Source organism: Miniopterus natalensis, chromosome 5 (assembly GCF_054644295.1).
Source record: "Miniopterus natalensis isolate mMinNat1 chromosome 5, mMinNat1.hap1, whole genome shotgun sequence".
Lineage (NCBI taxonomy): Eukaryota > Metazoa > Chordata > Mammalia > Chiroptera > Miniopteridae > Miniopterus > Miniopterus natalensis.
The window spans coordinates 84605078-84626990 of NC_142085.1; the positions used below are offsets into that span (position 1 = coordinate 84605078).

General features: G+C 41.1%; 1 protein-coding gene across 1 annotated transcript in view; it reads right to left on the reverse strand.

The window, feature by feature from the left end:
• Positions 1-659: 659 nt before the first annotated feature.
• IPCEF1 (interaction protein for cytohesin exchange factors 1) overlaps positions 660-21913 on the reverse strand; it is a 55303-nt gene continuing 34049 nt past the window's right edge. The window contains exons 9-10 of the mRNA XM_087817784.1: positions 8125-8318; positions 660-932 (exon numbers count right to left, since the gene is read on the reverse strand). Of these exons, the coding sequence (XP_087673910.1) occupies positions 774-932; positions 8125-8318 (353 nt within the window). The 3' untranslated portion in view covers positions 660-773. The remainder of the gene's footprint in view (positions 933-8124; positions 8319-21913) is intronic.

The following is a 21913-nucleotide window of genomic DNA, read 5'->3' on the forward strand; positions in this document are numbered from 1 at the left end:
TTACTATCTCCTACAGTGGTTCAGAAACGCTGGGAGGGAGTAGAGGCCTTGAAGTATAAGGAGATGTTTACTTTAGATGTTCGTGGAAAGGAAACACAATCAGATCCCACCCCACCCCCAGCTGGTGAAGTGTGAAGCTATCAAGCTGCCCTTTGAGTGAGGGGAACACAGAACACGCCTCCTCCTTGGGTTCTCCCACATCCCACTCGCTATGTGTTTCTCCGCTCGTGGAAAAGGTGCCACCTTTGTGGACCGTGGGCAGGGATTTCAGTTCCATAAAAATATTTGTCCTGTTCCAGCTGCTGCTACAGAAAACATTCCTTCAGTCAACAAAATAACTTGGAGAGCTCAGCTACCCAACCCAGTAGAATATGTACACTCTCCTTGGGAAAACTGGTAAAAAGTGATCTTTTGTCCACAGAATGCTATAATTCTCGAGAGCCAGGAACGGAAGATAGAGTGCTCACACTCCGCCCAGAGCCTGGCATAACTGGGGGCTGCGCAGGAACACACGGGCCGCTCAACTGGACTCCGTCTCTCCGGTCTTCACGGGGACACGCCTGGAAGGAGTCCTGCTGCTGTGGGTGCTGGTCTCGCCCAGACTGCGCCTTACAGGGAGCTGATACTTGAGGAACCGGCCTGTTTTCCTTTTAAGGAAAAATGTAGGTTCTTGCAACATCTTAAAGAGCTGCTTGGGGGAAGGAGAGGGAGAATTCTGGCTTATTCTCCAATAGAATTTTCAACAGAGCCAAGGAAGGTGGTTTCTCGAGTCCCTAGGCGGTGCCTTCAGGGGCAGACGAGGGGTCCTGCTGCTGCTGATAGATGTCCTGAATCAGCATGGTGTTCATGACCTTCCACTCCCTGTATTTTCTGGCTGTCAGCTTTGGATCATCCAGCAACTGGTTAATCATGGCCAGGTCATGTTCTTTACACTGTACAAGTAGAAAAAAAGTGGGGCGGGGATTGTAGTGAGTATCTCAGTTTCAATAAGCCACTTTCAGCCTTTTACAAATGAATGCACATACACGGTCATCGAAATTATCAATGCGTTTTACCATTAATATTCAAACCCCTACGACAATCCTAAGATATATGGCAGGAAGTCCGTTCACGTGTGCTAGCCACCAAGGAATTAAGAACCCGGCCCCATGGAAGAACCAGACCTGCAGCCAAGGTCTCCTATGTGACTCTCCTCTGATCGACCCATTTTCCACACCATAGTGATATTTCTGTCTGTGACCACTTTTCCTCCCAAAACTCATAACTGTAACTATATAATCATTTCACTGACAGCCCAAACTTCACCAAGTAAAATGAAAAATGGTACTTTCTCTAAGATATAAGACAATACAAAATATAGCTTTTTGGTTTTTATTATCTTAACTTTTAATTAATCACACACATTATTTAATTAATACATGCAGAATAACTCTATGGGCCATTTTTTATTCAGACTACGAACCTTTCATGAAAACAGTGTGTATTGCACCGGTGCGAACAGAGTGTAGAATCTATTCACATTATTCACCCCGCCTCTTCTGTAAGCAATGACACACATTTCCAAAGTGTCAGGCCCAGGTCAGGGAAGTTTTCTGTAGTCAAGCAGTGATGTAAAAATAAGATGCAACAGCTTCCACATTCAAAAAGGATCACTCGTTTCTAACAATTTTATCTCAAGTCACACCACCTATTCTAAAGCTTCGTAAGGAAGGTGACGGTAAACGCAGCGCATGCACCCGTGTTCTTTACACGTAACACGATGCCAACTGCCAGGTAACATTCAGTCCATGTACACGGATGAGCCACCCTCTCTGCCCACCCCCAGGGCGGCCTGTGAGCAGCTAAGCATTACAGCCGCGCTCGCTGCTTACAGGGCAGATTCAGGACCGCTGCCCCGACGTGGACCTTCGCTATCGCCCAGTCATCGTATTTTCTCAACCCTTTCCTCTCTCGCTCTCCCAAATGACTATTCAACAAAAACTTCTCGTCTCTACTCTAAACCTTGACCCCATCCTCCCTGCCGCTGATGACCTTGTGCTATTTTTTTTAGGAAAGAGAAACGAGAAAAACGTTGCTCCCAAATTCTTAATGCCCACTACCTGCATCTGCACAGATGTATCGCTGCCTCCCCTCCGCTCATTCGGACGGAACACCTACGCCCCTGGCAAAGGCCCATCTCCCCCTTTGCGGTACCCGTCTCATTCTCGCCGGCGAGCCTGCACCCTGCAACGGCTCCCGTCTTAAAGGCCCTCTCCTGGCCTCGACCCCCGTTCCGGCCAATGTTCCACTTTCCTCATTGTCTCCATTGTCCCTGTGCCCATTCTTTCAGGCCCGCTCCCACCAGGCTTTTGCCCCAACCATTCTACCAAAACTGCTCTTCTTAAGGCCATCGAGGACCTTCATGTTGCCAAATGCATAACTGATTATTCATTTTCAACCTATTTGTAAACTGTTGGCTACTCCTTGAATGCTTCCATCCTGTCGCTTTTGCGACACATTCTCCTGACTTTGCTCATTCCAGAACGGCCACTTTATTCCCAGTCTCCTCCGCCAGAGGCGCCAGGGCCCCCGCCTCCAGCCTCCGGCCTCCAGCCTCCTCTCTGCTCCGTCTACGTTCACGCTGGCAGAAATCTCGTGGGATCCCTCCCACTCTCCCGTTACACTGAGGGTCACAAATTTACCCGCCAGCCTTTCCTCTCCCTTGAATTCCATACCTGTTCGTCTAAACTTCCTCTTCAGAAGCTCCATCTACATATCCAATAGGCGTCTCAAATATAACATGTCCAAAATGTCCCAAACTAAGTTTCTGTTGCTCTGCGTGCCCTCTCCACCACCCCAACTCCTGGTGCACGCTGAGGCCTGTTCCGCAGAACACTGGACGGCATTCGACCTTTCCAGTTGCTCGAGTCAAACACTGGAGTCACCCCTGGCTCCTTTCCTCACTCCCAACCCACCAGAAAACCCTGACGTTCTATCTTCAGAGTATGTGAAGCCACCGCACACCTCCTTTGAGAACCTTCCACAGGCTTCCTAGCTCACTCCAAGCAGAAGCCAAGGCGTCTGCAATGATCCCGGGCGCTCCGCAGGGTCCCTGCAGCCGTCTGCCCGGCCGCCGCCCCCAGGCCTCACTGCGCCCCAGCCACACCGGCCTCCCTGCTCTTTCTCAAGCCCACCCCAAGGCATCTGCATGGAACATTCTTTTTGTTTGTTCTTTTTGCCTGGAACATTCTACCTCAGATAGACTCAAGGCTCACTCCCTTTCCCTTTTTCAGATTTTTCTCAAATTCCAGCTTTCGAAGGCTTTTCATGCCTATCCTAATTCACAACCAACCCCTCAGCATTCCTTACCCCCCTTCTCTTCTCTATCAAATCTATCTTCTCTGTGCGCTATAAAATTACTTACTTTGTTTGCTCATTTCTCCCTCTACCTAAATATAAGCTTCATGAAGGCAGGCAATTTGGTGTGATATGCCCACAGCTATGTCCCCAAGTACCTGAAAGAATGACCGACACATGGCGGACACTCACTAAATACTTGTTGGAAAAAAATTAATGTATGAAATAAGAAATGAATGAATAAACTACTTATCCATTTGCTTTTTAACTTCATTTGCATCATGAATCATATTTGGAGCCTGAGGAAATCCTCTCCATAAACAAACAAAAATGTTTTTATACATATTATATATATAATATATCACATGTTATATGTTATAAATGTATATTATACATCTATATCTGTCTATCTATACAGACATTTAAACATAGTTTTAGGGATTCTAGAATTGTCACCATTTATTTTATGCAAGTGAAGGATCTGGTAGGAAGTTGAGCAAGGTCAAGAGAGTTTTCTGTCTTCTCTCTGCATTTTTGAGAACATTTATGCTTCAAAAACCAGTATTTTCAAAAAAATAATGAGCTTTCATCCTCTATCACCACAGTGCTATTTGTGTGAATTTACTTAAGGATTTTTACGTTTGCTCTAAAGAAATTTGACATCTGCTCAGAGAGACATCCTAACATTTTACTGAAAAACTAAGTAAGATCTTTGCAGATAAACAAAATTTAGAAAATTAATTTTTTAAAGGCAAAAATGAACTAATCACTCCTCTAAATCTGGTTAAAAATTATAGGAAAGGGTCTCTTCAATTATGAGTTATACTACACATGTTTTAGAGTTCTAAACAATTCATATTTTTTACCATTTGATTCAAGTCTGTGTTAGTTCTTTTATGGAAAGAAGAAAATATTGTAGACAAGAATTCAGAGGAAGGAAATTAATGAAACAACAAAAACTGAGCTCCCTCCTAGACCCAGCACCCTGGACTCAGCAGCGTCAGGCACCGCCCTGCTCTCCCTGTGGTACAGGAGGCTCACCCGACACCTTGGACAACTTTTACAACTTCAGCCTTGCAGGCTGGGCTTGGTAGGTATTCCAAAAAATACTGTGAAATACAGATGCTGTGAAAGACAGATGCTGTAATTCCATCTTTCACTCCAAATATGCAGTAGATGGCTTGATTCAAGACCTACACACTGGAATTGTTCTATGAGAGCAACTGGGGGAAAGAAGGGTTAGTTCCTCTTGACATAGGCCAGGGAAGCCTGAGAGAAACTTTCAACCATTAATCATTCCAGTGGTCATTCATTATAAAACAAAGGTCGATGCAGCCAAAGCTCAGTGGATGGTGAGCTAGCAGAAATCCGAAGGGTCTATATCAGAGCATGACATGAGAGTCCGCTCAGCACCCTTGAGGAACTTCCACAAAGAGCATTTGTTCCCATACATCCCAGTGCAGGGACCTTTCTTTATTTATGGAAAGTGCCTATCACTAACGTAAACATTATTGTTAATACAGTTTCCTTGTTTCTGCATGAAACTATTGTGTCTGCTTGTCCACACTCCAGCTTTGAAGTGTTTTTTTTAACTAAATATTGGTATTGCAATGTAACATATACAGAGAATAGCTCACATATAATAAGGCTTGTGCTTGATGAATTACCAAAAAGTGGATCTGTCTCTGTAACCACCACCAAGGTCAAAAAAGGAGGCCCTTACGCAGCATCTCAGAGGCTGTACTTGTGGCCCTCCCATCATACCCTTCCCTCCTCCTCAAAGACAGCCACCATCCTGACTGCTTTGAATTTTAAAGCCAGTCAGAGAAAGACAAGTACCATGTGATTCCACTTATATGTGGACTCCAATGAACAAAATAAACTAACAAAACTGAAACAGATTCATAGATACAGAGAACAGACTCACAGCTGTCAGAGGGGAGGGGAGAGGGGAGAGGGTTGGGTAAAAGAGGTGAAGGGATTAAGAAAACAAACAAACTCATAGACAGATAACAGTGTGGTGATTACCAGAGAGAAACAGGGGAGGGGGAAGGCAGAAGACAGTAAAGGGGGGATAAATGGTGATGGAAGGAAACCTGACTTAGAGTGGTGAACACACAATACAATATACAGATGGTATATTAATATTAGAATTGTACACCTGAAACATGTATAACTATTAACCAACGTCACTTTAATATATTCCATTAAAAAATTAATTAATTAAAGATAGTTCAAATAATCCTTATAGCCTACTGACATGAATAAATACACATGTACCAAATTATCTTTCTCCAATAAATAGTTTGATGTGCTTTTTTTCCCCACCAAGTTCAAATTCCACATAATCATGTCTTCCTCCCTCCTGATGAGGCTACAGGACTGCATGATATGGATGACATTTCATAGCCCCAGCATCACACTTCTGTGAGGCCTAAGGGATCTGTGGGAAGGGCTCCCTTCTGGGAATGTAGAGAGAGAGCAGTTCTCCAGCTGGGTGTCATAACCCCTGGCATGGCCCCCTATGTTCCTTGCTCCCTGTATAATCCCCTCTGTGAATCCAGCCTGACCTGGCGACTGGCTTCTAATGAACAAAATACTGTAAATACTGTAAATGTAATGTGATGTCATGATTGACACTGGATACGATCCATCTTGCCCACTCACTCTTCTTGTCTTACTTGCTCTCAGGGAAGCTGGTTTTCATTTTGGAAACTGCCCTACGAAAGAGCTCCAGGGCAAGAAACTGTGTGACTTCCCACCAACAGACAGTGAACAACTGAGACCCTCAGTCCAGCAACCTGTGAGGAACTGAATTCTGCCAACAACCTCATGAGAGAGCCTGGATGTACTTGCTGCCCCAGCGGGGGAGTGGATGCAGCCCCAGCTGATGCCTGGATCACAGGCCCATCAGGGGGAAGCACCTCAGCAACCAATGCCCAGATTCCTGACCCACAGACATGGTGAAATAAGTGTTTATTGTTTGTGGTTGCTAAGTGTTGAGATATTGTGTTACCTAGCAATAGATACCTAATGCACGGGGAGAAAAGAAAAAGCTGAATTAATCAATTCCACGGCAACATTGCATGGAGAGCAGGAGGTCACAGAGAACTGCATGGGCTGCTAAAACCTTTGAATTCTTTGTCCAAACCCTTCCTCTCAGTGGCCAGGCCAGGCATGGTCTTGTGATGGTCTAGAGTCCTAAGACTGCTGTTCTATGAAAGGCAAGAACACAGCCTTTCTCCTTCTGGAGTGGCCTGCACGGTCTCTCCCCTCCTTAGCCTCTTTCCTATCTCTCCCAGCATGCACTAGAACATTATCCACTGACATACATTTACCCAGGCAGTTCCTCCTCCCTAAACACAGTTCCTTCTCATCCGGATACTCTTCAACTCTTACTCATTGGTCAGTTGTCAGCACTGTCACTAACAGCCTCAGAGAGGTAGCCACTGTCCTCCTCTGAACTACCACAGCGCCCCACGCTCATATCAACTATGACACTTAGCACACTGCATTCTAACTGCTTTCCTCTCTGTTTCCATTGTCCAGTGGGGTCCATTCAATGGTCCCAGTGCCCTAGAATAGTGTCTGGTACATAGTAAGATTCAGGCAATATTTGTTCAATGGAAAATGTATTCATTTATAGCACTTATCACAAATAAGATAGTAAAATCCCAACATACAATGGCATATTATATCAAATAACCAAGCATTTACCTACTCTGTCCACACTATGAAATATAACATATTTGCCTCTGAAATGAGGGCTAGTGATGTTTTACATCAACAAATGTTAGGGAATTTCTCTGTGTTTGAATTTTATTTGTTTAATTAAAATGCCCCTTTTCCTTTTATTTTTCAGCCTCATTTTTGCATCCTTATAGGGTGCTGAGGTCTTCTATTGACTAATTGGGACATCTGACTAAGAGCCACTCAGCCATCTCTCTGTAGCCTTGTCCTTTGCTGATATTTCTTCCTGGAAAGAGACTCAAAAATCTTGATGCAAAAGGACATGTACAAACCAGAATTAAACTGTAGGATCTATTAAGACTTTTCAGAATCTATAAATCCTTTGCTAATTCAGGACTGTTTGACAAAGTACCCTGGCCTCCTCCTGTTTGTGCTATAATCTAAATGTGAAAGCACAATGCTTTGGCTATAAGGAACCATTTAGTTACAGGAGGCCCTGAAAATAGCTTCAGTACATCCTGTACACTGTCCCTCATTCCCATTATGAAAACATCTGCTGGTCTAGTACCATGAAGTATGTATTTCCTACTGCTCAGCTTTCATGGCATATCTTGGCTGCAGAGGCTACAGCTGAGAGCCTTTACTGCATTTAAAATCTAGAAAATTTCTTCTGTCTGTAGCACAGAACAATGGCGCTTTTTGATAAATCAGGTGAAATCCCAAGATCTTATTAATATTACTGTTTATTCTCACTAGTCAACTATCTTAAGTTCTCATCAATATTTATTGTGTTAGGTAAAAGGGTACATACACAAAAATGACGTGTGGTCCTTGCCTCCTAGCAGCTTAACATTTGAAATTTTATATTAGAGTGAATGTAAAAATCAAGGCCTAGCTATAAAAGTAGATTGGTTACCCTGTGAATGTTCTAGTGATTGAAGAACACCAAGGGTCATTTCGCCCCATAGAGACTCGATTGGCTTATACTGCGCCACTTTCCACCCACACAAACACACAGTGGCTCGCATGAATCTCTGCAGAACCAGTCATTCTTTACCCCACATCCATAGAGTTCATCCACAATATGAAATTTTGTACCTTTAATGTGCTATTCAAGGTTCTGATTTTGTGGAGTTTCTCATTGATGGATGGATTTTTACACCGCCTCACAAAGGACTTTCTCAACTCCTTTTTGGTTGAAGGTCGTCGGTCCCCAAGAGGAGATAGACTGGCTTGCTCTAACGATTTGTAGAGCTTCTCCATTTCATCATCTTCAGTTACTTTTGTTTCTTCTATTAAAATAAAAAAGCAATAACAATAAGCCCAGTTAAAATCAAAGTGAGAACATTGGACACTGTGGTCCTAAAACAAGGCCCTGCTGACACTATGATCTAGACTTCTAGCTTCCAGAACTATGAGACAATACATTTTTGTTGTCTAAGTCACTCCGTTTTTGGTACTTTGTTATGCCAGAGCCATGTTCCCTTTGAAGGTATGAGGGAAGGACCTGTTCTAGGCCTCTCTTGGTGCTTCTCTTGGTTCCTAGGCTTCTGACAGCATAACTCCAATCTTCACAGGGTGTTCTCCCTGTGCGCATGCCTGAGTCCAAATGTGTCCCTTTTACAAGGACACCAGTCATACTGGATTAGGACTTACCCTACTGTCCTCATCTTAATTACATCTGCACCTACTCGATTTCTAATAAGGTCCCATTCTGAGGCACTGGGGTTTAGGACTTCAACATAGGAATTTTGGAGGAACACCATCAAACCCATAATAGTCCACCATCTAGCCAGCCAAAATTCATGTCCTTCTCACATGCAAAACACATTCATATCTTCCCAACATCTCCAAAGTTTTAACCCATCCCAACATCAATGCTAAATCCAAAATCTAATCCAAATATCATCTATATCTGGTATTGGTGAGATCCAAGGAATGATTCATCCTTTGGCAAAAATCCTCTCCATCTGTGAACCTATGAAACCAAAAGAGTTATGTGCTTCTAAAATACAGTGATGGACAGGCAAACTCTAGCAAACTAGTACACACCCTAAGGCCTAAGAACCACTGCCCCAGATGACTTTTAGTGTTCTTCCTAGAACTGCCGTTTGAGAGAAGAAACCTGCCTGTGGTCTGTGGCTTTGAGTAAATAATGACCATTCTTTGTGACTTCTCCACTCACATTCCTAACCAGGCCTTTCCAACCTCAGCCCAAATGCTTCTAGTGAAGCAACTCTACCCAAGATCCAGGGGACCTTATGTGCTAGGCCAATCCAATGGCAGTTCCATCATGCTGGACAGTCACTGATTTAGGAATGAGCATGGGTTGCAGGTCAGGCCAGTTGGGGCCAGAGACCTCTGTTCTGAATTTTAGTTTGGGGGTATCAGGGAATTAATCTATTTTCCTAAACTGAGTGGTGTGATGATGTGAGCTAGAAGATTCCAAGAATTACACCAAGAGTCATGAAAATGGAGCCAATCTATAGGACACAGCTGAGACATGTATCTTAGTAACACGATTGGAGCTCTCTCAGCTTATGGGAGCCAACATACTGCCTCCTTAAGATAACTTTGGGTGTGGTTTCAGTCACATGCAACTGAAAGGACTGCAAACAATACAGAAGGTTACTCAAAGAAAATCTTCTTATCTTGATGTTGCTTTAATTTCTTACTAAGAACTTCAGATCTTTATTCCTTCATTCCTTGAAAATAAATCTTGGGAAAGATATGCAATGAGATTTCTCTTCCACCACATACTCCTTAGAGTCTATGTATTTCACTCCTGTCCCAAGAACAAGCTTGATAGAGGACCATATACAAAGTATGGCATTAGGAGGTACTAAAAATAGGCCTCTGCAAAGGGGAGAGGAAAGCATACAATAGTAATCTAGGACCATCAAAATCGAGCATATTTCACTTACTTTACAGTTTACTGTTGTAAGATTAGAAATCTTTAATCAGTAATTAGTTTTCCTCCATTTACTGCCAGAAAGTCATGATAGGTGTTCCCAATACTCTTTCATTAAATGGAGAGCAAAGACATTGGACTAACTTTGCAACTAACTTAACGTATTGGTCATTAAACCTTTGTTCTTTGCCAAAACAGTCTCAACAACAACAAAAAAGTGAAAATATTTAAAACTACATTTGAACATAATTCGGCTTTTTGACTCTGGCTGTGTGCAGATATCAACAGATGGATTTTTGTCAAGCACATGAAAACATTCTCAACCGTCATTAGCCATCAGAAAAATGCAAACCAAAACCACAATCAGATACTACTTCACATCCATGAGGGTGGCTAAAATAAAAAAGGCAGACAACAATAAGTGTGGGTGAGGACATGGAGAAACCGGAACCTTTATACATTGCTGGTGGGAATGTAAAATGAAGCTACGGCTTTTAGAAAACAGTTCGGCAGCTCCTCAAAATGCTAAGTGTAGAGTTATCATACAATCCAGCAATCCCACTCCTAGATATATACTCAAGAGAATGAAAAATGCGGTAACATAAAATTTGTACATGAATATTCATAACAACACTATTCACATAGACAAAAGGTTGAAACAGTCTAAATGTTCATCAACTGATGAATGGATAAACACAATGTGGCCTATACATATAATGCAATATTATTTGATAATTAAAAGAACTGAAGTACTAACCATGCCACAACATGGAAGAACCTTAAAAACATTCTGCTAAGTAAAAGAAGCCAGTGACAAAAGACCACATGTTGTATGAGTCCATTTATATAAACATCCAGACTAGGCGAAACCACAGAGACAGAAAACAGATTAGTGGTTGCCTGGGAAGGAAAATGGGGAGTGACAGCAAAAGCGTACAGGTTTCTTTGTGTGGTGCTAAAAATGTTCTCAAATTAGATTGTGGTGATAGTTGAATAACTCTGTGAATATACTGAAAACCGAACTGTATGTTTTTATGTGTGAATTTTATGGTATGTAAAATATATCTCAATAAAGCTGTAAAGAAAGTAGGCTTCTTTGAGATTATCATGACAACTGATGACACCTGCACAGAAATACTAAGCATGGTAACAACCTGGCATTTAAACTTGAGCCATTAAGACAATTAAATAAAAATTCATCTGAGCCTTAGAGGGGACATTCAGATTGAGGACTCTGGCAGTTTTTAGACACACAAGAACATGGTAATTTTATATACAGGACAGGGCAAAAGTAGGTTTACAGTTGTTCGTATGGTAAATAATACAATAATTGATAAATAATAATACAAGAATAAACTGTTTCATGTACTCACAACCGTAAACTTACTTTTGCCAAACCCTGTATTTTTTTTTATAGCTAGGCAGGTGGGACTTTACTTTGAACAAAGTCTATATGCATAGCTTTCAATACCACAGTATTTTTAAAGTAAGTAATACATATTTAATAAACTTCAAGAAGAAAATCAAACAAGCATAAAGACAAAGAAGATCAACAGAATGGTTTCTTTAAGTCTCTGTTCAAGCCGTTCAGTTATTCCACTAAAACTTATGAGAGAAAATAAGATCACTTTTGACTCATACATTAGTTTGTAATTATGTCAGAGTAAAATGATTATATTAAGACTATGTGTCTAATTCAACAGATATTCCATTGGTAAAGATAAAAATAACTAGAATCTTAGAGTAACGTGACATAAAGTACATTCCATAAGTGAAAAATAAACGGGACTGTCTTTTTGATAATTATATTATTGTTTAACACACTTATATGGATATATATTATCTTATGTTAAAATATCAGAGGCATCGCTCTTCCATACACACATATTCCTTTCCCTGGCTTAAACTTTGGGACATTAGCAATGAGAATATGGGGGTGGGGGGAGGAGTGCGTGTCTGTGTGTAACTTTAAAATTAGCATATAGGTAAAGCGGACCTATACAATTACTGAAGTTAATATAGAATTCACCTAAAATATGAGCAAATAATATTCTCTATTTGGATTCATTTAGAAATTGGAGATAATAGCTAGATAAGGTTAAAGCTGCTGGAAAAAGAAGGGAAAAAATGAAAGCAAATCGTTATTGCATTCTTCTTACCTCTCAGCCATCGTCTCTTTTTAGAGAAAACCTTAAACTGAAAGCCTATGTGTCTAACTTCTAATTATCTGACTCCAGAATAGCCTGTAAATGTAAGGACAATAAAATAACAAATAGGGCTGTGAGTCGTCAGTAAAAATACCCTTATTGGCGCTTTTGTGTCATAATCCGAGAGACATACGATGTATTGCCAGATCCCCAGGGGACATACCTGTGATCTACCCGAGGACCTTATATTGTTTTTACTGCTGCTAGTGCTTGGGTCGCCACAGAGCCATAAAACGAGCGCTCGATAATCATGGAAGCAGGTGATAAAGAGTCGTAGGGAACAAAGTGCCCAAAGGGCAGAAGAGCACCTGAGCCCGAAGCAGAGGCGCCCCTTTCCCAGCTGCTACTCCAGGACCAGCCCCAGCCTGCTGGCCCGCAGGACTAGCCCCGCACCGTCCCGGGGCTCTCCTTCCATAAAGGACTATTGTCAAAAGCTCCCTTTCATATTTTCATGTAATCATTCTTCTAAATGATAATTACATATTAGAAAGCACTAGATTATTTCTCTTATCCTACCAGATGGTAAAAAGAGCAAGAAAAAAGACTGGCAGGAAAGACCACTGTTCTCTCTCCCACTGGGATCACAAGCCAAGTTCATTATTTCCGCTTCCCTTGTCCTCTGATACAAAATAAATGAATTCTGTCAGACAGTCAAGTGTTTCCAATGCAATTGTTATCCTTCCTCTCAAGAGTGTATTTTAGTCTTACACAAAATAGGAGGCTAACTTCCTTCTCTACAGAAGATGCTTCATAGTCCATCTCATCTACCCTCACAAGCGCTTTGCCAAAAAAGGTGAAAACTATTTTATTTTACGGATGAGGGAGAAATGGAGATTCTTGAAACATAGCAAGCAATTGTTCCCAAATGTAAATTGGCGATGGAATTAAGAAGAGAAGTTCTATTCCACACCACGCAGGCCCACGTGCTTCTAGGCCAGTCTTCTCGAACTCTCACAGGCAAACGTCACCCGAAGATCTTGTTCAAATGCAGATTCTGATTTAGTCGGGCTGGGATGGTGCTGAGATTCTAAAGTTTTAACAAGCTCCTAGGTGACGCCAGAACTGCTGGTCATGGACCATACTTTTAGTGGCAAGGTTAGACTGTCTGTCATCAGTGTGGCTTGAAACACCAGTCTCAGCTCATCAGAAGACAAAGGGATTGGAGTCTCAATGAGAAAGATGAGATTTGTCCAGAAAGCAGCATCTATTTGCCCTAATTAAAAATATACATATTTACAGCTTTGCTCAAAGGAGTGTGTCCAGAATCCCTGCCCTGAAGCATCAGAATCTCATATGTTGAGTTGGCACGATTTTGAGGTGAATGTTGGTGACACTTTACATCTGTCAGACGAGCTCAGAACATCTCAAGGGATCGGACTAGTGAACTTGTCTCCAAACTTTGGTCAGTAATCTAATAATTTAGACTCAAGAAAGACATGGTATATTTTTAACAGGGTCTTTCTTGGTGACATCAGTAAAGGAGAAAAAACAACACTTTTAACTAATGGTTAGAAGTTTACTCCTTTCCAAGATTATGTCAAGTGACTGTGCTCCTCCCTCTCCTACTCCCACACGTTTCAGACTATCGTCGCTTCTGGTGGGACAGGCATGCTCCAGGAGGCCAAGAATTCAGCTGTCGAGAACACTGTCGGCAGATTCTCTCTTTAAATGCTGTATTTTCAAGTTTGCCTCCTCCACTGTTTTATTTTTAGTGTTTCCTTGTGCTTTCTAGAATGTGGTCTTTATTTTCTCTTCAGAACATAAATTCTGGCTTCAGGAGACAAGGGGAGTTCAAACACCATATTTCATATCAGAATTTGAAAGGAAATCTTTGAGAGACTAGAAAAGTCTAAACGATGTTCCAAGAAAGATAATGTTAGTTTCCAAACAGGAAACGCTTGGAAAGGTTTAGGTAGAAGCAGTCCTCCCTGTTTCATGTGTGACGTTCTGCTTGAGAAAGGAAAGACCATGGAAAGCACTGGTTACAAAGAAAAGAAATGATGAGAGACATTGGGACATTCTGTGTAGCTTTTAAGATTTTACAAATGTTATTTAACACAACACCTAATGCCAATAGATTAGAAGCATTTTATAGGCTTTCTCTAGTGATTCTGGCAAGTCTTGAATGTAGCAAAAGACTTACATCACAATGATAAACAAATTTAAAGTATAGAATTAAGATAAGTCTGGGTAACTCATTTCAACATAAGGATGCTACTGACCAAGAACATTAAACAGCATAATTTTGAGGGAGACTGACTATTCCTGCTGCTGTTAATGCTGATGGAGATAGTTGCCAGGTACAAAGTTTTGACAACATGTCAGGCACTGTGTTAACTGCTCTACCAACATTACCTCTTTATCTTTGTAGCCCTACAAGGAAAGTATTATTAATCCTGATATAAAGGAGAGAATGTCCATACATAGAAAGATCAAAAACCTTGACCAAGGTCACAAAGAGACAAACCTAGGTTCTGACCCAAAGCTCATCATCTTAAATACTACACTACACTATGAATATATTTGATATACTTTCTTTTGAATAAAGTTCGATGGTGATTGTTTCAAATCAGGTAATATATAGCCATTGAGGTGGCTGCTGGCTGGACTAGACAGGCCAAGTTCAGACCCCTGCTCCCACTATCCTGTCCTCCAAGGGAAAAATGCCCAGCCACAGCCTGTGGTTCTGAGGTGCCCAGGTTTTATTCCTCAAACTCTGTATTCACAGGGCCACAGGGCACCAGACCTTAGGACAGGAAATTCATAAGCCAGCCAGCAACCTAGAACACAGGCCAGATGATCAGGTTCTCTGCTTCGGCGTTTGAACCAGACACCTGGAGATAATGAACCAGTTTAAGTTGGGAGAAGGTGAGAGTCGAGGTCACGGTAGACTCTGGCCCCAGATGCAATAAAGGTATAAGTGCTTAGAAACACAGAGGGCAGCCCTGGTGGGTGTGGCTCAGTGATTAGGGCATCGGCCTGCGCACCAAAGGGTCACAGGTTCTATTCCCAGTCAAAGGCCGTGTACTTGCTGGTGGGCTCACTCCCTGCTCAGTCAGGGGACATGCGGAGACAGTCAATGTGTCTCTATCACATCTCTCCCTCTCCCCCTCCCTCTCTCCCTCCCTTCTACTCTCTCTGAAAAGTAATGGGAAAAATATCCTCAGGTAAGGATTAACAACAAGAAAAAGAGAGAAAAAAGAAACCGAGAGGGCAAAGTTGGAAGAATGGTAGCTGGGAATGAGGTAATTTTTTTACATGGCAGGTGAAAGAAATTCTATAAGGGAGAAAACAGATTGAGAGAGCACTCAAGGGTGAAAGCTAGTGTTTTTACTTGAGCACTTGGAAGCCTGAGAGAAGAGTTGTTTCGCTTTATTGTTCCCCATTTTTCTATATTTGTTTTACCATCTCTGCTGCGTCATGTGCCTGTTTTCTCTTGGGTGTTTGGTGTTTCTATTAGGTAAAGCAACTCAATGCTCTACTACGTGTTATTGCTTATTGATAAGAACAAGCCTCTTCTAGTAGGCGATCTTTAATGTTGTTTTCTGTTTCATTATTGTTGCCTCTTGTGGCAGTAATTTCTGGAAATAATCTAAGGTTGAGCCCATTGCCGAAGCATCTGAAATATAGCCTTACATTCTCAAAACAAATATTCCATTTGTTTTTAAAATGTATTCTTTCAATCCTATGAGCACCTAGGATTTGGTGAAGTATGTAATGGAGACATAAAAATTTCTATATTTGCTCACATCCTAAGAAAACAAAAAACACTGGTATATATACTGAAAAAGCATATGGTCAGGTTTTCTTTTTCTGTTTAAAATATATTTATGACTCCCTCTCCCTTCCTTTCTCTGAAATCAATAAAGATAGATTGGGAAAAAAAAAAGCCTGGCCGGGCGTGGCTCAGTGGTTGAGCATCAACCTAGGATCCAAGAGATGGCGGTTCGATTCCCGGTCAGGGCACATGCCCGGGTTGTGGGCTCGATCCCCAGTCGGGGGCGTGCAGGAGGCAGCCGATCAATGACTCTCTCTCTCATCACTGATGTTTCTACCTCTCTCTTCCTCTCTCTGAAATCAATAAAGATATATTAAAATAAATAAAATAAAATATGTTTATGAGGTAGAGATTGAATGGGAAATAAATGGGGGGAAAGGGAAGCCGGAAAACTGCCTAAAATCAAGGATACAAAATTCAATGCACTATAGAGAAATATGTCAATGTTGGCCCCATAACATGCTGGATGCATCAACCATGTGACTCCATGACAGAGACAAGTGAAATCAACAGATAGAAATGGAAGATTCAGGAGGAGAGACAAGAGCAGTGAGGCAAGAGGAAGGAATAAGTTACCTTATCTCCACTTCAGTACGCAGAAAATGAAGGTTTGGAGCATATAAATGCCCTTGCCTTTTTCAGATGAAGCTCTCTTCCTTCTTTCTATTATGATCGTCTGATGGGATCTATAATTACTTACCTAACATCCTTATTTTTTGCCTTAGAGAAAATCCTTAATAACAGCAGGTCCTCACTTAACCTCTGCAATAGGTTCAGGGAACTGTGGTGAGACAACATCTACTGAAACCTGTTTTACCACAGGCTAATTATACAAGCACGAGTCAGTTTCCCACAGCATCTCATCGACATTACAGTGAAATAACGCTGAGCGAACTAACATTATTCAAGCATCTACTGTACACATTTAGAGTTAGTATTTAAATATGGCCATTAAATCCCTACTAGGCAAACTTTTCCCCAGGAAATGATAATCCTCTGGAGTTGCAGTGATTTAATGCTGCAGGAGACTAAATGTGCTGGAAAACATGACTTGTCCTGGATCCTCTCTTTCCTTCACACATTCGGTTCACTCTTTTATTCAATTCATCCATCAGATATTCTGCCAGTGCCCACTGTGTGTTGGCACGGTGTATTTGAGAGCAAACGGATGGACTAGAACGGACACGAATCCTTTATGAATCTTACATTCTTACATTTTCTCTTTAAGTATGTCCCAAATATGTGTATTTTTCCTCCCCTCACTCCCATTGCTACCATCTTAAACCAACCGCCATTATTTCACTGTTGGCCTATTTCAACAGCTACGTAACTGGTATATCTTAGCTTCCTAATATCCATTTTCCATACAGTGAAGTGATCTTTTAAAAATATATAAACCACCATAACACTCCTCAGCTTCATTTTCTCCAAAAACATCTCATTGCACTTGGAACAAAAGCCAAACACCCTACAGGAGCCAACTAGTGCCACATAAGCCGGGTGCTATTGAGTTCTCTAATTCCTTTCTATGCCTCCCCAGCCCACTCTGCTTCAGCCACTACAATTACTAATGTGTTTTCAGTGATGCAGCTGAAAAGGAACCTACAGGGATGCCAGCTGCATAAAAGTAGAGCACATACAATTTCAGCAGTGGGCTACACCATCTAGGTTTGGTGAACGTACTCTATGGTGTTCACGCAACGGTAAGATCGCCTGATGATGCATTTCTCAGAATACATCCCCATCGATAAGCGATGCATGTCTGGGTTTAGATGCTTCTGTTTCTGTCACTAAGTGACCTGTACTGCTTCACTGGTAGTTATAAAACAGGAAGGAAGTTGTTCTGGTTATACTATGTGGCTTGGTTCACATCATATCTCACCCAACCCTGCTGATTATTCACGCAGAACTATTCTTAATCAAGTGCTTAAAATCTCAAGCTCTGCAGTCAAATAGAACTGCATTCCAAACACAACTATCACATGAAATTAGGTGCACGGCCACTTTCAGCAGTTTACTTAACCACTTTAAGCCCCAGTTTCTTCATCCATAAAATAGAAGCGGCAATAAAGCACCTACTTTTAAGTTTGGTGTAGCTGAGAAAGAGTAAAGGTTTTCCCTTGGAGATCAGGCACACCGCAAAAATGCCTGTAATCACCACTTCTATCAGCATGGTACTGCAGGGCCAACCCAAGGCAAGAAATGTGTATGGAAGTTAAAATGGCCAAGAACATCCCAAACGCTCTTTAAAAAGACCAAAATGGAAAGACTTGTCCTATCAGACACTAAGACTCCTTTTCTAAAAGCGTATGAATCAGGGTAGAAAAAAACAGACTGATGAAGAACAGAAGTCTAAGAAGCAACAGCACTGGCTTTACAACAAAGATGGCTCTGGGGACTCACGTGGACATCTGGGAGAAAGAGGATTTTACATAAATGAGAGTAGAAAAATTACACATGCATACAGAATAAGATATTGTATCCCATTATGGCACATGTAATAATCATTCCAAGTGGATTACAGTTTAGAAAATTATGGCAGATTATTTTCATGATATCAGTGTAGGAAAAAATTACTTAATGAAGACAAAAAAGTATTGACCATAAAGAAAAAGACTGACAAACTTAATCACATTAAGACTGACTGTTCTTCATCACCATCACAAATGAAAAGAGAAATAAAAAGTAGAGAAGATACTGGCAATACATGCAAATGCCAATGAAGGAGTATCCAATATAATTTCCAAAATATATCAAATCCATTGGGAAAAAAATTCAAAGAAGTATGAGCAAAAGAGTGAAAATAAACATAAAAATATGCTAATTCATAATCAAGATTACCAATCAAGATGGCCAATTTTGCAAAAGTCTACAAGTCTATTACTAGTGAGGATGTGGAGCTTTGAGAGCTATCACCTATCCTGGAGAGAGAGAATTAGTGCCACCAATTTAGAAAACAATTATTATTTAGTAAAGTTGAAGATAGGCATAAATCATGGCCAGTAAGTTCATTCCTAGAGAAATGCAGACATATGTAGACCAAGATACATGCATAAGAATTCTCATTCAGAGAATGAAAAGACAGGCCACAGACTGGGAGAAAATATTTGCAATCACATGCCTGATAAAATGTCTTGTATTTAAAATATACAAAGAACTCAACAAAGAGAAAACAAAATAAACAAATAAAAAGTGGGTAAAATATTTCAACAGGCACCTCACCAAATAACATATACAGAGAGCAAATAAGCATACGAAAAGATGCTCAACATTTTATATCATTAGGTAATTACAAATTAAAACAAGGAGGTACCACGGCCCACCTACTAGCATGGCAAAAAGCCAAAACACTGACAACACCAGTACTGGTGAGCAACAGAAACTCCCATTCATTGTTGATGGGAATGCAAAACGGTATAGACAATTTGGCATTTCTTACAAAGCTTACCATACAATCCAGCAATTGCACTCCTAGGTAGTTAACCAAATGAGATGAAATTTTTATATATGCACTCAAATCTGTACACACATGTGTATAGCAGCCTTATTCATAATTCCAAAAACTTAGAAGCAACTAAGATGTCCTTCAATAAATGAATGGATAACAAACTGGATCCATGCAATGGAATATCATTCAGCCATAGAAAGCAATAAGCTATTAGCCCACAAAAATGCATGGGGGAAAGAAACTAAAATGCCTATTACTAAGGGAAAAAAGGCAATCTGAAAATCATACCTACTGTATGTTTCCAACTATATTATGTTCTGGAAAAGGTAAAACTAAAGAGTAAAAAGATCAGTGGTTGTCAGAGGCTTGGGCAAAGGGTGAAAGAGATGACAAGGTGGAGCACAGGAGATTTTTAGGGCATTCAAACTATTCTGTATAATGTTGTAATGGTGGATATATGACATTATATACTTGTCAAAACCCATAGAACTGTAGAAGACAAAGAGTGAGCCCTAATGGAAACATGGACTTCAGTTAATAAAAGTTTGTCAATATTACTTGTTCATTGTATCAGGTAAACCACACTAATGCAAGATATTAGTAAAAGAGGCAATTGTGTATACAAGAGGGATTATATAGAAATTCTCTGTACCTTCTGCTCAATTTTTCTGTAAATCTAAAACTTCTATATAAGAGCCCAAAGATGGGAAAATAGAATGTTCATCAATAGAAAATATATTTCTTGCGGTATAGTAAAACAATTGAGTAGTATAAAGCAATGAAAATAAACTAATTCCACTTACACAGGGATGGTCTCACAAAGACTTATCATGGAGCAGAGAAAACAGGCGGTGGGCCATCCATGCCTGAGACCAATGCCACTGAGGTCAACAATTATAGATTCAAGATTTTCCTGGTAGTAAATATTTATGCCCATTTTCAGAGCACAGTTCAAAAAATAGTATCACTAGGAAATTTTCTAGGGACTTAATTGAGAGGTGCAAGCCCGAGATCAGTCTTCACCTTGGTAGGTCTGCTGGAGAACCCCTCACGCCTCACCTCGGCTTTCTCTCCTTGCACAGCCAGCCCAGCTGTTACCGAAGCTCCCGAACGCTTCTCATTGCCTTATTCCTGGAAGAACAAGTCTCCTCTTACTCTCCTGCTCCGTCTTCTAAGGCTGACATAATTTTTATGAAGTACAGTTCAATCACCTGATTAACCAGGTGAGAAGTCGCCATCCGTTGCCGACTGAACTAGACTAAGGACTGGCCCAGTATCCGACAGCATCTGAGCTTCTTCCCCATCCCTTTCCCGGGCCTTCCCTCTCCGCCAGAACCTCCCACGTAGATGTGACCGGCCGCATTTTGAGTCCCGGCCCTTCTATAACCGGCAGGTACCCTGTCTCCTTCTGCGACACCCATTCTCTCCTGCTCTCTTTGGTTAAGCTTCTTCCTCCTCCCATTCCCCCCATTAGACATGAAAATGCTTTAGACCAGAAATTGTTTCTGGCTCATCTCTGTGTTTCCACTGGCACGAAGCGCTTGGGTAGATGCTGGGGACTCAAAACTAATCCTGAAAATAATGCTAAACGGCATGGGGCTCAGTCTTCAACGTCTTCTTCTCATCATCTTCGTGCTTCCTAAAGAAACGGGCCACGCAGTCCCCACAGCACCATCGGAAGTAGCTGGCGGTATTGTCCTCGCTCCGGTTGTTATACAAAATGTTTTGTAAGATCTGCTAAATTCTAAAGTCTGGCTTATTTTATACTGCTTTCCTGAGATGTCACCCATGCTCTAGCGTGCTTGTCTTTTCATTAAAAATGCTTTGTATTTAACTCGAGTCTCAGATGAATTCTGCTTGTACTTGTACTTGAAAAATATATTTGCATACATTGGGTGTTAGTCCTATTAGTGATTATTAACTTTCCAGCATCCAGGGTATGGGCACTCTATTCATGGAGTAGATATAATGAAATTGTCTCCATGTTGTTAACATAATGTAAATAGAGACAACAATGTGAATCATCATCACACAGGCATAAGTCATGGGCCAAATAACCTCTCCCAAAAGGAAAATACAGCATAGAGTGAAACTGAGCTGAGGTGGACATTCCATTAACCCCATCGCCTCTTTTCCCCTAGGCTTTGTAGAAAGACTCAGGGAAGAACCTGGACAGCTCTGGAACTCTGAAACTCCCCATGTGCAAAGGCAATAGGATGCAATTAACATCCTGCATTTTTTAGTAGCTTACACAGCAGGAGAGAAATGTCTAAAAGGATATTTAAATTCAATATAGAACTCTAGCAACCACAATTTTAATTGCATACCAATTGCACAATATTTCTCTCATTGTCGAAATAGAAAGAAGGCAATAATACATGTCTGCTTATTTTAGGATTCAGTTATTAACCATGAAGAATCTTTTTTTTTTTCTAGGATAAAAGCCTCTTCCTCCAACAAATGCATCTTGAGACTGAGACTTAATTTAAAATCCTAACTCCTGTTTTGGACAATGTCGAAACTTCAATACCTGCCATGAAAAT